This window comes from Plectropomus leopardus, chromosome 3 (genome assembly GCF_026936395.1).
Source record: "Plectropomus leopardus strain MGB_pleo_1.0 chromosome 3, ASM2693639v1, whole genome shotgun sequence".
NCBI classification, from domain to species: Eukaryota; Metazoa; Chordata; class Actinopteri; order Perciformes; family Serranidae; genus Plectropomus; species Plectropomus leopardus.
The window spans coordinates 20,726,594-20,743,128 of NC_142178.1; the positions used below are offsets into that span (position 1 = coordinate 20,726,594).

The 16,535-nt window shown below is 41.1% G+C and overlaps 1 protein-coding gene across 2 annotated transcripts in view; it reads right to left on the reverse strand.

Moving 5' to 3' along the window:
* Window positions 1-1,097: 1,097 nt before the first annotated feature.
* Window positions 1,098-16,535, reverse strand: part of dchs2 (dachsous cadherin-related 2) — a 39,328-nt gene continuing 23,890 nt past the window's right edge. Inside the window, exons 12-21 of one of the 2 annotated variants that reach the window (XM_088075858.1) lie at window positions 13,818-14,027; window positions 12,394-13,254; window positions 11,440-11,553; window positions 10,487-10,698; window positions 10,231-10,382; window positions 8,434-8,564; window positions 8,046-8,332; window positions 7,105-7,246; window positions 4,259-4,785; window positions 2,987-3,209 (exon numbers count right to left, since the gene is read on the reverse strand). In XM_088075858.1, coding sequence (XP_087931984.1) covers window positions 3,129-3,209; window positions 4,259-4,785; window positions 7,105-7,246; window positions 8,046-8,332; window positions 8,434-8,564; window positions 10,231-10,382; window positions 10,487-10,698; window positions 11,440-11,553; window positions 12,394-13,254; window positions 13,818-14,027 — 2,717 coding nt within the window. In that variant the 3' untranslated portion in view covers window positions 2,987-3,128. Of the gene's footprint in view, window positions 4,786-7,104; window positions 7,247-8,045; window positions 8,333-8,433; window positions 8,565-10,230; window positions 10,383-10,486; window positions 10,699-11,439; window positions 11,554-12,393; window positions 13,255-13,817; window positions 14,028-16,535 lie in introns of both variants that reach the window. The other variant, XM_042484299.2, reaches the window with a different exon arrangement.

Consider the following 16,535-nt stretch of genomic DNA (forward strand, 5'->3'; position numbering starts at 1 on the left):
TAGCATCAAGTGTTAGATTGATTAAAAAATAAGTAAAACGAATATGACTACAAATTCAGATTTCAATCAAGCATGATGTAGTCTTTATGTGACAGCATTGTTCTATACTTCGAAGCAACTTAGTAAGATATTTAAGGAAAACAAAGTACAAAAAGATTTGGCTTTTAACTATGGCGTTTCCAACATGTGGAATGCAGTATTTGCTTCACTTTGGATACTCGTTGAGGAAAAAAACAGGAAAAAACTGAGGGGTGGACATGCAGAAAATAAATTCATGAAAAACTGGCCATAAAAAAGCAATAAAAAAAAATCTATGATATATTTTAAAGAGAAGAACTTAATACTAACATTTTATGCATCAGTGAATTCTCAGCTCTGTGTGGTAAAAATACATCTAATGATCATGGATTCATTACTAAAATGGCCTACTGGGCACAGGCCCAGAAGCCCAAAATATCAGCCCCCCTTCCCCCTTGGCTTTCACCTACAAAATGTCACTCAAACTAACATGTACCAACCACAAAGAGCCTCATAATGACCACAAAGAGATGCAAAGACACTGCAAAGGGACACAAAATAACTACAAAAATGGTCAATACAACCACAGAATGACTAATAAGCAAAAATGATTACAAAGGCACACAAAACAACCTAAAATGATTGTGAGACACAAAACTACTGAGACAAAATGATCTTAAAGAGACACAAAATTATGTCAGAGAGACACAATACCACCAAAATATGCATAAGAGCCACCAAGTCTGTGCCCTGCTCTTATGTAGGAGAGGTGGTGGGGCGTTTGTGTAACTGTGCCCAGGAGCCCATTGTCTCATTAACCACCCATGCTAATGAGCTAATTTTCGTTATTTTATATTTTCCACTTTTTCCTTTTATTATTCCTTTTATTTGATTATTTCCTGAATGTTCAGAATTATGTTTTCATTATTGTTGCATTTTACTTATTCTCACTAGCAGTGAGAAATCTTTTTTTTTTTTTTTTTTTTTAACGCTATACACATATAACAAGCTGATAAATCATCCTGAAATGACCATGGGTACCACAACATCACAACTTTTAGATGATCAAGCCAAGAAAATACAGAGGAAAGTTTCTTTATTGCAAATTTGTTTGCAAATGTATTAATACTTAAACTACAATTTTCTGGAAATGGTACATAAAGTGCTGTTTATTAACAGGGTGTCTATTGTTTACAGTCAGCACACACAAACAATCATGACGGAAACAGACCATTTCTGTTCATAAGAAAAACTAAAACAGCCACAACCTAGAAGTGGTTTGTGGAAATCTGCCATCATGCTGACCAGTGACAGCAAGACAATATAATCCCATTTCTTTAATCCGGATGAAATTAGTGTCAGTGAAGAATCCCTCATTTTTGGGGTTTTGAGGGCATAAACCTCAATGACCCTTTTAGCTTTGAACAATTGAACAATATCACATGGAAATTAAGAACGGTCCGAGACTGAAGGAATAAAATAAGTTCTGTTTGTCATTTTTTGGCATTTTACTGGCAGAATATATTAAAGAGGAGGGAGGGAGGATAATATGGGTCTGTATTCAAAACCCTGGGCTTTATGATTCCAGCTAGATAGACTCAACCACAAAACAATGTTGCCTTTCTCTGCTTATTAAAGTTAAACCAACCTTGAAAGGTTTTCATTTAGAGGCTGCAACCAACTGCCATTACAAAGTGTTTCATTTTATGCACATATAAACATGTTTACAATAAAACATTCAATAATTAATTGCCAACTCGAACATCTGCTTCTATTCAAAGTGCAAGGCTGAGTGTAGGCATTTCCAGATATTTGTTTTATAACAGAAGTGAGTTATGAAATCAACCTCATTCTAAGTAATTAAATGACAACATGACGTTCAAATGACAACTTTGCCTGGTATCGCCCCTTTGAGACTAAACTTATGACACTCATGAGCCTAAAACCGTAAAAAAGGGAACCGTGGAAATCAGTCCAGGACTTTATTGCTTTATCTCTGAAAACGTTTGATATGTTGTATTTCATGAATAAGTCAGAATGTTCTCAATAAACCAAACTCACAACAACACTGTGTCCCTTAAAAACACTAAGGGAAATACCTTAAGATGGTGAAAGGAAGATGAAATTTAATGTTACAGATAAACCTGATCAAAGTTTGTGCCTACACCTGGATTTCCGCCTCCAACAGGCTTGCAGTGAGGGGTCCTGAGTCAAGTCTGATACCTCCCACCCCGGTGTCAGAGACAACTGGTGAGGCACTCGGGGTCCTAATGGTGAGAGAAGACAGTGATGGAGAGAAAGTGGGTGTCATGGCTGAAGGGGTAAGTCCTGTGTTCCTGGCTAAGGGGGAATATGCATATTTGGGGAAAGAGGGCTTCCGTCTCAAGCTTGGCACACGCCCCGGCTTTCGTGGAGGCACAGTCCTAATGCCAGGCTGAGCCACTCCTGTTATAAGAGGCGGTGGGTACATGAGACAGCTTGCCTCTGCTGCTAGGTCCTCACGGCCGCCTTGAAGCTCCTCATCAGGGAGCATCCCGATATCGGTGAAGACGGAGGCCAGAGTCTGGTAGCGTGGCTCCCAGTCCAAAATGTAGTCCCAGCTGTAGCTGCCCTGCAGCTGCTCCTCCAGACACACAAGTGAAGACAGAGAATCTGCAGACGCCTGGGCATCCGAAAGCGGAGCGTACCCATTCGTCCTCATGCTCTCCTCCAAATCCCTTACCCTAAGTATTGCAGGAAGTAGTCCCTCACCTCCTCCCTCCTCTTTGAAGTGATGGAGGCTTTCTGTGCTGGCCATCCCTGAGACTAAACGTTTATTGATGGATAAAATATGCTCCGGCCCTACATCGATAGAGTGGCAGGAGATATTGTCTCCAGGTAGAGCAGAGTCCGGGATCTCTGTGGCCTGGTTGCATGGTACAGATTCATCTCTTTTGCGGCAGGGGTGCTGATTTATCCACTTGATCTCCTGGTCCTCAGCTGTCTCACCTTCTGCTGATCCACGACCACTGGAGTCTGACTGATTGTATAGGTTTGCTACGTCCCTCTTGGCCACCAAGATGCCTGGCCGTTTAATCTCCTGGAGAGAGATGCCACTGTGGCTACTGGATCTACCAAATGAGCCTGTGCCATGGTTCAAGTTCGCAGCAATGGCAGCAGCCTTTTTGATTGCCGCTTCCTTGATTTTGTACCTGAGAACCAAGCCCACAAAAATGAGAAGGACAAGGAGAAACATGATTAGCGAGACACTCAAACTGAGCATGTGCGCATCAAGAGGCACCCCAGTGAGTGCCTCTGCTGAGCTGGAGATATTGACAAAAACTAGACAGGCAGTGGTCCTGGAGCCCATTCTGGGACTACCTGCAGACACCACCAGCTCCACCATGTCCTCACTAGCATGCCCGCCTCTCCTGCGATACACAGGCCCTGACACAAAAATGGCACCAATTGTTTTGTTTATTGAGAAAAATGGTGATGACTTCATAAGGGAGTACTCCACCAATCCGTCCACCCCTCCATCATGGTCCATCGCCATCACGTAACCAACTGTCTCTCCAGGCTTGGCGTTTTCTGGCAACAGGAAATGGTACCGGTTTTGGGTGAAGATGGGACTGAACTCATCCACTCCCTTTATGGACACCTGCACTCTCACCGTAGCTGCTTTGTCGCCTTTGTCCCTGGCCTCCACTACAAAGCAGTACTCACTCTCACGTTCGTAATCAAAGGTCTGTCTGGTGTGAATGTCGCCGGTTAAGGGGTCGATAGCAAAGGCCTCCCTCTTCTCAGGGCTGCCACTGCCATAGTCCATAAAGCAGGAAGACACAATAGAGTATGTGAGCTGGCCGTAAGGGCCTAAGTCATTGTCAACAGCGTGAATGGAACAAGTGTGGGTAAACGCTGGGAGGTTCTCCAGTACAGAGCAGTTAACAACAGGAAACATAAAGTATGGAGTGTTGTCATTTACATCCAACACTGTGATGAAGACCACTGTAAAAGCCACTTTACGTTCATCAGATGATTCACTGCCATCAGATGCTCGAATGGTGAGGGTATATTTTGAGTTTTCCTCATAATCAAGCGAGTGGTTGACCACCAGAATGCCAGACTGAGGGTCTAGCTTGAGGTGACCTTTGCTGTTCCCCGAGACAATGTCATACTGCAACAGACCGTTGGTTCCCAGGTCAGGATCCTGAGCACTGACCTGGACCAGGCTGGTACCTACATGGCTGTTTTCACTCACCTGTGCATGGTATCCTGTACTGGAAAAGATGGGGGCATTGTCATTGCAGTCTGTCACAGTCACCATAACGACAGCAGAGCTGTTTAGTGGAGGTGTTCCGCGATCAGACACGCCCACTGTTAGTGCATAACTCTCCGTGGTCTCGCGGTCTAAAGGGTTACACAGAACAAGTTTACCTACATTTCTCATCTGATTCTCAACCTGAACCATTTTTACTTCCAGACAGAATCGCCTCTCCTCATTTCCTCTGATGATGCTGTAGTCCAAATGGGTGTTTTCCTGACTCCAGTCTTGGTCCTCTGCAGACATAGTCAGTAGGGTGGTGTCTGTAGGCGTGTCCTCTGGGACAGTGAGCGTGTACATGTCCTGGTGGAATGAAGGTGCATGGTCGTTGGTGTCCAGAATCAGCACGTCTATGGAGGTCACAGTAGATTGCACAGGGTCGCCTTCGTCTTTGGCCTCAACCAGAAGATGGATCATGTTGCTGTTTGTGATGGCCTTCAAGGGCTTATTGGTGAAAACAGACCCTTCAAGACAAAACGTGTTCATGAATGAATGCATTTTTTTTAACCCACAATATTTTGTCCAATAGTAATGCATCCAAAGACGGTGCAATGTGAAAGAGTTATTGACAGACATGCGGAACTCGCGTCTCGTCACTTGTTTAAGGTTAGACTTGAGTCGCAAATTTGAGGACTGGAGATATGCTTGACTAACACTGACAAAAGATTTAACTTAAGCTTGAGACAAATGACTAGAGAGGACTTGACTTTTTAATTAAAAATTTGCAATTGAGATATTGAGAAGTTATATTTCTTTTTTAAACATGACTGGTGATTTCTAGTGCAGTGCACGCAAACATGGCAACCCACGAATACACGGTAGACCAGCATCGGTCATTGCAAAAAAGCAGCTTTTATGGAGAGAACTAGACCAAAAACAATAAAATTTGTATTCAAGCATTATGTTTGTTGATGACAGTTTAGAGAAGAGAACATTTCTAAGAGAACATCTATATCAGAGAGCAACAGTTTGCAAGACCTGCAGCTCAACAGTGATACGACCACCACAACATCCAACCTTACACGTCGTTACAAAACTCACAAAGAAAGGTACTTGAATGTGTGATTTTAGCCAATACATTTGACCAAATATCACATTACCTAACTTGTGTGACTTGCACAAATCGACTAAATCGACAAACAATTACCACCAAACTTTCCTTAGCTCTATGGAACTTTTTTGCTACTTTTAACTAATTGTTGTACACTATGTGTCCAGGACAGAACAGACAGACAAAGTTAGACATGATCATAGCACCTAGCATGCCAAAGAGCCAGCAGTCTCTGTCAGGAATTGATAGAGAGTAAAACCGAGCTAAAAGGAGAGGGACGACTGGATTGAGGTTTTTTCAAATTGTGAGAAACGTGACACCAAATGAATGCTGATGTTGCTTTGCCAACAGATTTGCCAGAACAACTTTACAAGACGATTTCTGGCACTGAAAAAACAAACAAACTAAAATTTGTTTCACTTTTATCGAAACATTATACTATATTATATATACATTACATATGTTGATGTGGTCTTACAACAAAACTGCTGACATGGTATAGAAACTTCAAGGGAGACCTGACATTTGGTCTCTCTAATATAAAACTATATTCAATTGCTCAAACAGATGGTTCAGCAAATCCAAAGAATGTTCCTGGATTAGTTTCTCTTCAGATTACGAACTATAAAACATGTCTGCTTATATGACAATTTACTGAGAGTTAAATCAAAATTGTCCTTGTCATTAGACACCACAAAACAACATCATTTCCTGTGTGACTATTCTTTAATGAAATCCATGTGCAGACTATGAGAGCAAATGTTCCTCCTGGATGACAATTAAGTGTTTGTCCATCCAATTTATTGTTCCACTTCCCATCCACTTAAACTTTTCTACTTGATGACTTTATTAATTCTGAGCTGTACTCTAAAGCAGCACCAGTCATTGTTTGTGAAACAAATAGGCACGGAAAAACCAAGAGGCACCGCACCACAAAAAGCACCATATTAAATTTTTGGATTTAGAGAGCTTCAGTCAACACTGATGCAATTTTCACTTTCCATTGGTGCTCCTCACCACAAAACATGGGCAAATACACGTCTTTGATATTAAACTTTGGAGTTCAGACATGACAGAAGCCCATAAATCATACTTGAGTGGAAAATACTGCCCAGAACTGAGGTTGGGGGGGTTGGGGGGTTCCTGTCAGCTCTGTAGGATTTATCTTCTTTCTTGGGTTTAGAAATTTTAAAAATGAAGATAATAGGATAGGCATGGCTCCTCCAAAGCACTTTATCTCAATGGCTTCTAATTGCCTTCTCTGCTGCTTCTCTTTCCCCCTGTCCAATGAACTCACTTGCACATCCAAGACTACAAAAATATAAACACTGGAGAAATATACTGCTGCTGGCAGAATGACAGCTCTCAGTAACTCCTGATACTGTGTGCTGCTCATAACCAGGCAAAGGCTTTCTCTGTGCCCTTTTCTTTGGCGGATGCTGCTTTAACTGTGCCAGAAAATCTGATTTTAATGGAGGGAATGAGAGGGATGAATATGAAAATCAGACCACCAGACAGTCATAAGTCATAAAACTTGTAAAGCTTGAGGTAATGTCTTTTGCAGAGGAACTGTAATACATTTTGGATCATTGTTTTATCCTTCTGGTGACCTCTTAACCTCTCTCTTTTCAATATTTTCTAGTATATATAAGCACTGCATGGGTTTAATGTCAGAGACATTCATTTCAGAGCTATTGCAGGATGTCTTTCCCATGAGTTAAGCTGTTCTTACCCTTCTCTGGCTCCATGTAAAAGCCTTGTAAAGGAGATGAAAGCAGTCTGTAGGTGATCTTTCCATTGAGTCCAGAGTCTCTGTCGGTAGCGGACACTGACAAAACTAACGTGTCTGTTGAGACCAACTCTGACAGCTCCACCTTGAAGAGAGAACAAATGATGTGTCACATCTGCAGCAAGATTGTAATGTTTCCTGTAAATTCAGTCGCATACCACTTAAAAAAATTAGGTTAGTGAACACACACAGCATTTTTAAGAAACACTTTTGGGTTGTCTAAAAACAATCACTTTGACCAGTATATAACGTTTTACACCTGATTTGTCTTTTTAGTTAACTTTTTTAATACATGATTCAACAAATGGACAGCCCCAGTCTTATGCCAGGTTCACCCTGAATGCGGAAGCACTGCAAATGACGCCAATTTTCTGTGGAGTACTGTCCGCTTCCTTCCACACCCATGTCAAACAATTGAGCTGTTCACACAGGACGTGCTGTGATCCTGGGTTTCATGGCTTGCTTGCAATCTGATGTGATTGTTTCAGTGTCTGGTCCATTTTACCATGAGTGATTCTAGCAAGAAAACATGCCGATAGTTCACAACAAAGAATATAAAGGATATATAGACCTGTGATGTGATATAAATGATCTGATTCATACAAACCATGGAATATGCATCCCATGCTTACTTGTCAATGTGGTTCTACGTCCCATGTGAAGATGATGTCGAACGGAGGAACAAAACCGCAGAGCATCTGGAGATCTTTAACATTAATCACCACTTAACGATCTTGAATTAAGGAAGCTTTGTTATAAGCTTGTTCCTTTTGTCATATTACAGTGGCAACATGTATATACTGTTTTATTTTTGGCTTGGTGACACCAACCAAGTGTCCTTTTACCTTTTTAAATATAAATACTTAGAAATATATCATCTGTACCTGGTAGGAGACCTTGGTGAAGACTGGAGCGTTGTCATTGACGTCAAGCACTTGAACTTTGACCTCTCCGCTGGTCTGGTGGAGCGAGTCAGACGCCCAGACTGTCAGGGTGTACTCTGTCTGCTCCTCATAGTCCAGGGCTCGAGTCAGGGTGATCACACCAGTATATCGGTCAATAGCAAAGGGAGCATTGGTGCTGCTGTTGTCTGAGAAGCTGTAGGTGATAGCTGAGCTCAGGTCCACATCGTTTGCTGTCACTTGGGTGACCATGTAACCTGCCGGCAGATCTACAGTAAAACAGAGGGCGTCGCAATAAGTCCACAAATAGACAAAGAACATAGATGGTAAAAGCGTGTTTGTCATTGAGAGCAGTCCGGGTTGGTCTTACTCTCTGCTATAACCACAGGCTCCATGGGGGGGATGGCAGGGCTGTTGTCATTGACGTCCACCACTTGGACCCTGATGGTGGTGGTGGTGCTGAGCGGAGGGTCCCCCCTGTCTGCTGCCTGCAGAACCAGCCTGTACCAAAAAAGTAGTGAACAAATGATGCCATTTTGCATATCCTGGACGGTGTGTTGATGTATTATGTTATTTTACATATCATGTCAGTCACTATCAATAACAGAATTGAGGAGATTGTTTTGGGTACACTGTAAAATCTGACAAGTCTTAGACTTGTCATGATCAAGACTTAACTTAACTTGATCATGACAAGGTGGATTTTGCCAATGATGATATTAGGAGATCTGTGAGTTTAGTTTTCTCAAGAAAATACAAATATGACTGACTAGTATGCAACCGACAGAATACAGATATATGGAACAGTAAACTTGATTTACTGAAGTTGCTAAAACTTAACACAAAATGAAATAACTGAATTTTGAGTAAACTTAAAGTAAGCCCACTTAAAGTAAACATAAATTAAGATTAATAGTTATATTTACTTACATTTTTTGAAGGCAATCGGTTTCCTAGATTTTTAAAAGTAAAATCAACATGACAGATCTTAGAGAGCTTTTTTACATCGAATCAATTCTGAAATCAGCAATTCTACTTTCACTTGCTGAAAAAGTAAAAATTACAGAGTTGTACTTCTGCTGTGTCAGGATATCAACTTCCTGCTGAAGAAAATACAGGAAGTGCACGGTCATAATTTAATTTCTTGATCAGGATCAGTGACCTACTTCATCAACTTATCAAAATTCAATATGAGCTTATTTCCTCTCAATCATTTACAGTAGTAAATAGAAGTTTCACTAATTACATTAGTAACCCATGTATGAGCTTGCAGGAACCCTGTAGGCCTTACATATTTGTCTGCAATTTGCTGTCAACAATTTTATAATAAAATGGCCAACTAAAGCAAAGATTAATCAATTGGTTGTCAATTCATCAATTAATCAACTAGTTTGATAATTGATGAATTAGTTTAGGTAATTAAAAAAAGTCAATATTTTCTGGTCTTAGCTTTTTAAATGCAAATATATTACATTTTGGTTTTCATTAATCCTTTATAATAGTAAACTTAACATCTTTGGCTTGTGGGCAAAACAAGTCGAGGGTGTCATCTTGGGCTTTGGGAAATACTTCTCAACATTTTTCACCATTTTCTGACATTTTATAGACCAAACCACAAATCCATTACTTGAGAAAATAATCAACAGATTAATAAATAATCAAAATAAGTGTTGACTGCAGCCCTACTGCCACCATTTGCAATCTGCATGCACTGTAAGTACTGGTCTCAAATCATGTCGCCCTCTCACTGTGACCACACACACACACACCAGGAATTTAGCCCCCATTAAAACTAATTTAAACTAACAGAGGCCTGGCCTCTGACTCCTGACAAAGGTGAAACAATCATTATTTTGTTGACGTTCAAGAACTACACTTTGCACCGGGGTCTGACTGTATGCCAGTGGCACAGACAGATGGGATGTGCGTTTGTTGAATGCAAAAAAAATAACTGTTGCTAAATAGTTTGATGCTTAAAAAAAAATTAACATCTAACATCTAATGTTTACCTTTGTATATGGACAAAAAAAACAGTCATTAGAAAACTCAAAGGCTACCTTTGACAGTGCCCTCTATTTCGTATGTAGAAACATACTGATGTAGTTTGTCTCGACTATAAGACAAAGATGGTTACATAATACTTTTTTAATATGTATGGTGGACGCACTTGTATGAGGGGGTGATCTCACGGTCCAGTAAGACATTAGTAGCAAGAATCCCACGAACAGAGTCCAAGACGAATGCTTCGTTAGGGTTACCGGACACAATGGAGTACTCAATCTGCCCGTTCATCCCACTGTCAGGATCAGACGCAAATACCTGCAGAAAATATTTCATATCTTATTACCAAATATTAAAAACTGAAATGTATTAAATACCTGTTTGACAATGTCAAAGAGTGCATAAATATTGATAGTAACTACCTGCATGATGTAGGTGTTGTGCACTTGCCCCTCCCAGACAGCTGTCCTGTAGCTGCCATGTTCAAATACTGGTGCATTGTCATTGACATCCAGCAGGCTGATGGAGACCCTGCAGTGAGCGGTCTGCAGCCCGCTGTCAGCCAGCACCACCAGTTGGATTTGAGGGCTCACCTCAAAATCCAGAGAGTTGTCTTTCTGCACACGGATCTCACCTGGAAGAGAGGAAAAAGATATGATACATTATACATCTTTTACCCCAAATACTGTGCAAACCCAACATAAGAGACTTGTATAACCCATTGTACTACGGTTGGTGTTTTTATCAGGTCGGGGGAAAATGAGGGCAAAGTAATGGAAATAAAAACATAACTTCTCATCTCTTAAAAAGGTGTTGACAGAAACACTTTTAGGTTCAAGTTTTTGTGGTAACCCTAAAAAAAATATTGAGCTCTACGTCAGTATAATATTGTGTATTTAAGCCTAACTGTGTCTGCTTTATTTAGACAGGAATCCAAAAGAGAGTTTGGGGTAGATTATGATAAAATGAGGCAGGCAACAATCATAATTCTTTAGGAAATGCACGCATACAAACAACCAGATAATCCACATAGGTTGAAAGTGCATTTTAAAGATGAGCCCATTTTAAATAAAAGGAGCCCATTGTTGGACTGAACGCTTATTGATCAAAAAATAAACAATGTTGAGGACTAAAAATCAAAAGCTATTCTTTGGATACTTTTGTGGAAAATAAAATGGATGACTGAATGAAATTTTGTGCTATTAGCATAACTTCAATGATGAAAGCATGCATGACTTGCTCTTGTAAATACATAACAAGAACACCATCTGCTAATCATAACCAGTGGACTCTAGTAACAACCTTGGATCGACTGTAGGTACTGAAGAAAAAAGCACAAAAGCAACGTTTTTGATTTGTTTTGGTTTTTTTTTACCCGTGTGACGGTTGATGGAGAAAATATGATTCTCGTTGCCACTAAAGATGGTGTATGTAATCCTTTGTCTGCTGTTGGTCTGGTCACTGGCTTCCACTTTTGCAATCCAAGTACCTTGAGGAAGAGAAAGTGGAAAGGTTGATGAGGATTTTAATGGTACACTCTCTCGAAATAGGGGTTCCAAACGTGTTTTTCCTGACGGGCTGAGGCTCTGCCCAGAACCATTTGCTTCTTAAAAACCCTTTGAAAGGGTTCCTCAAGGGTTCTTTGTGAGACCAAGGGTTCCGTTAAGAAGCATTTTCATCCAAGAACCCCTTTTGGAAGAAAGAGTTCTTGTTAAAAAAGCACAGGTGTTAAAGGATCCTCACCCTAAAATACTCAAATGTAATTTTTTTTGTGGATACCTGGTACTACATTTTGTAGTTGATTCTATTTTGTAGCCGAGTTTTGGTTCTTTTATTGTTTTTTCTTCTTTATTTTTGGTTCTGTATACTTCTTTAGAGCCTCACTGCGTGGGTTCTGGGATGAAACTCTTGGACTATAAAAAGCTTTTCCTTTGAAACCCCTGGGTTAGTTTTTGTTAGCACCCTTAGAAGCGGGAACAGTTCTGGATGAAACCCCCAGACAGGGTTCTGGTTGGAATCATCTCACATAGAAGGGTTATCTGGAGAACCTTTCATAGGGAGTTGTGGCTGAAACCTTTCACACATGGATCTAGGTATAACCCTTTGGTGTTGAGTTCTTGGCAGCAAGTGTTCCACCAGGAACAAAAAGGGTTTTTCTATGGGGACAAGCTGAATCCTTTTGGTTCTAGCTAGAACCCATAAGGTCTACCAAGAACCAAAAAGGGTTATTTTATGGGGAGAATCCAAAATCCTATTTGATTCTAGTCAGTACCTTTATTTCTAAGAGTGAATTTGTGTAAACAGAAGGAACGGAGGGAGTAAAACATACCAGCTCTACTGTTCTCCTTGACAGTAGCGTTGTACACTTTGTTACTGAACTGCAGTCCTTCGTGTTCTCCCTTCAGATGGATGAACACCAGGCAGGTGGAGGTCAAAGCAGGTCGTCCTCGGTCTGAAACCACCACCTGCAGCTTCCTGCCAGAGAAACCGGCTCTCACTCGTCTTCTCAGTGAAATCTCTCCTGTCTCGCTGTTGATGTCAAACAGGTTTTCCTCATCAGACAACATAAAGTGTATCGTCCCGTTGTCACCCTGGTCACCATCTGTTGCTGTCACCATGGTAACTATCTGGTTTGGTAGCATCCTCATGGAAACCCATGCGTTAATGGGATTCTGCTCACAGATTGGCACATTGTCGTTCACGTCCTCCACCTGTATTGTCACAGATGCGGCGGCGCTCAGTGGTCCTTGAGTGCAGCCATCAGTGGCCACAGCTCTGAGGGTGTACTGAGCCCTGCTCTCTCTGTCCAGAGACCTTGTGGTGCGGATCACACCTGTGAAAGCGTCCACTGAGAAGGCCCCCTGACTGCTGTCCTCTGTTAGAGAGTAGGACACGTCCCCATTGGACCCCTCGTCAGGATCAAAGGCGCTAACATGCAGGACCTCCGCTCCTGCAGGTAGGCCCTCACTGATGGAGGCGTGGTAGCTCTTTCGGGTGAAGGAGGGAATGTTATCGTTCTGGTCCAGCAGCAGCAGCTGGAGTTGGGTGGAGGAGCTGAGCGGGGTGGGGCCATAGTCACGGGCCTGTATTGTGAGTGTGTAATTCTGCCTCTCCTCACGGTCGAGGACCTGCGTGGTGCTGACAGCACCTGTGTGGCTGTTGATGGTGAAGCGACCTCTGTAGTCCTCACCTAAAGATAGAAATAAGGGACATTTTCAGTAAATAACATTCATTTCCATCGATTATGTACTCACCAAAATTGCTAAAACTGTTATGACTACGTTAGACGAGAGCAGTGAGACATTTACATAGATTGTAATCCAAATAACAATTTAGTCAAATCATCTAAACCACTTTATTTAATGTAAAACCTGAAATGAAATAATCCCTCATTGCACAGAAAACATAGCATGCACAACAATAACAAAGCTGAACTGGTAACATGGTCTGTTAATATGGGATGGATGTTTACGGTGGACAGTTAGGGAAGGGCAGGGTAGTACAGGGTAGTAATTTTATAATTTGCCTCCATTTTCTCTTCAAAATTAGTTTGTCTTACCTTCAGGTTTGTGTAAAACCTGTATGTTTGCTTAGTTTCTTTCCCCCATGAACTTCTTTTTCACAATGTCTACAAGCTTTGAAACTTGAAACTAACTCTGCAATATAAGGTTATTACCAAAAGAAATGCTAGCCAAAACTATAAAACAGTAACCCAAAAAGCTAAATATGCAGAGCATTATCTGGGTTTCTCACCTAAAATTGAGTAGTGTATGGTTCCATTTTCTCCGTGGTCTGGATCAGAGGCCTGAGCAGTGTGGACCACCCCAGGAGGCAGGTTTTCTGGCAGGCTGATCTGGAAGGATGTCTGCATGAACTCTGGAGGGTTGTCATTGTCATCCAGCACAGAGCACAGCACTGTGGCCGTGCCCGACAGAGGCCGCGTGCTGCTGTCACGAGCCTGGACTGCAGAAGGCATTGAAAGGAATTCACGCCTTGTGATCACTGTAGGAAACTCAAAATTATTTTATATTGATAATAAATGAGTAATTGAACCAGACATGACAGTCACAGTATGTGTCTTGACCACTCGGCCCCCGTGAGGCCTCTAATCTGTGTTTTTTATTTTCTGTCTGAACAGGAATAAGAGTTTGCGGCCATGCTAGCAGCTTTGTGAGGCTGTCATGACATTAACATGCTAACATGCTTACAATGACACCCCTGACATGTTCAGCAGGTACATTAATGTTACCATGTTTATCGTCTTAGCCATAGACTCTGGGCTATGTGAGGACTGACGATGTGTCTCCACCAGCTTGCAACGATTACATAATTTAGAGCCAGAATCTGAACAGTAGCGGCCTTGAGCTCCTGCCCCTAAACCCGTCCAACTCAACTGTCCATTGATTGCAAGCACACTGTTTGACACACAAAGCTGTCATGAATGCCATCAGACACATGTTGTCCATCTTTATATGCAGACATTGTTCCTTGCATGTTAGCATGCTAACATTTGGTAATTGTTAAACAGCTGATGGGAATGCTATTAGTTTTGTGCTGGATGGTGCTGGAGGAAAGCTCAAGGCGTTGACAGTGTTTTAGGAGTCACGCTCTGGAAAACATGGATATTTGTACCAAATTTCTTGAAAAATCATCCAAATGCTGGTGAGATGGTGGTGGATGAACCAACAGACTTGGAGCCATGCCTCCAACACAAATAAATATGAAATACAACTTGGCAAACAGCTCAAAGAGGCCACAGACTATTATTAGAGCTCCTTCAACAATAATTCATGGTTTATACTGAAAACATAAATATTACATGTAAAAGTGTATTGAAAATGTACTTTTTTAAGACATCTCAGTCTCAATCTCTGGTGATCAAAGACTGGAGGCAGATTCGATTTTTAATAGCAGCACAGACCCACAGTATTACAATAATCCAGTCAACAAAACACATATGGCACCAGCTTTTTATAGATGCTTAAAAGAACTCATTTTATTTCTTTACAAATGTATCTAGAGCCAGAGATAATTGTCCCCACGTCTTTCTGCATTTCCCAAAAAGCCCTGCATGATTCTGGCACAATTTCAAGACCCTCCGGCTCTCCTGTTATTATATTTTGTTATTATATTTAATTGTTCATCATACTGCTGACCGTACAAATATTATGATAAAACATCTGAAAGCAGTTTATCACTAAACACTGCAGAATAGTTTGAATGTAATTGCCGTGTATGCCACAAGAGAGTGAAAGCAAACACTTCAAAAGGCAGAGGGTGCAGTCAGCAGAGGTTAGATATACTGTAGCTCAGCCCTTTAAAAGTCTACTGTTTCCTCAACATAAATCAATCTGCTGGTTTATGTTGCCTTCATACAAAAGAATTCTTTATGACTTTGGCCGCCAAGCATGGCAAGAGAGGAGAATAAGAAACAGAGAATGAGAGAAATATCTGTGTTTGATATAGACTTTATACATTTTGTTTTAGCAGCTTTAGGCTTTAGATATTTTTATAACCCTTTGGTATAAGATCTGAGCCAGGGATCCACTTAAATGTGAAGCCAAGAAGCAAAGAAGAGAGTCACAGGCTTTCGAACAGTTGCTTGTGCTTACATCCTCAGTTTCACACTGAAGGGGAATTCATTAAAATACATAATTCATTCAGGAAAACCTGATCACAGGCATTATAATACTACAGGTTGTTTCGTACAAAATTTAAACTTACATCAACTCTATGCAAACTTGAAGCATCTGTCCATCTGGTGATAATGAAACTAACTTCAGCCTGGTGTCTGACCCGCAATGCCCCCATCAGCACCTGGTCGAGATTGATTGTCACTTCTTTTCTCAACTTGTAACAACCCGGATAGTTTTCTTTTCTCACTCCACTGACTCTGCAACATGCTGCTCTGATTAATTATAGCAAAAGGAAACGTGTTCAAACACTCCATACGCTTGCTGAACTGAATCAAGCAAATCCTGATGCATCCCAGCATTATCAAGCCTCCCTGAAAAAGCAAAAGGCTTTGAAGCCAATATGACATGGTGGCCAAACTGAAATTACAATTTCTGGGTTCAGCATTTGATGCCATTGAGCCCAAAAAGACTTTTTTCCCCACAGGCTCACATTGTGAAAGAGATGTCTGTAAATGCTGGCTACATTTGTTTTTAACATAGCAACCCCAGCAAAATAAAATCATTATCAGAATTTGATTTATTTAGTCGGATAACATTTCAAAAGTCTAGCAGAGCTGCAAGATCAAATCATTTCGTCCTCATTAAAGTTCGTTAAACCTAAAGTTAGCTGCACAAGGCTTGCTCTGTGGCCCTAATGATGCAGATGATCCAGGTAATTTTACATCTGGGAAGCTGAACTTTTTTGGCTTCATGCAGCGCTAATGTTGCGATAACCTTGTTATCTCAAAGCACATGTGTTTTTGACGCTATCTTCACAGGGTTAGACCTTATTTAT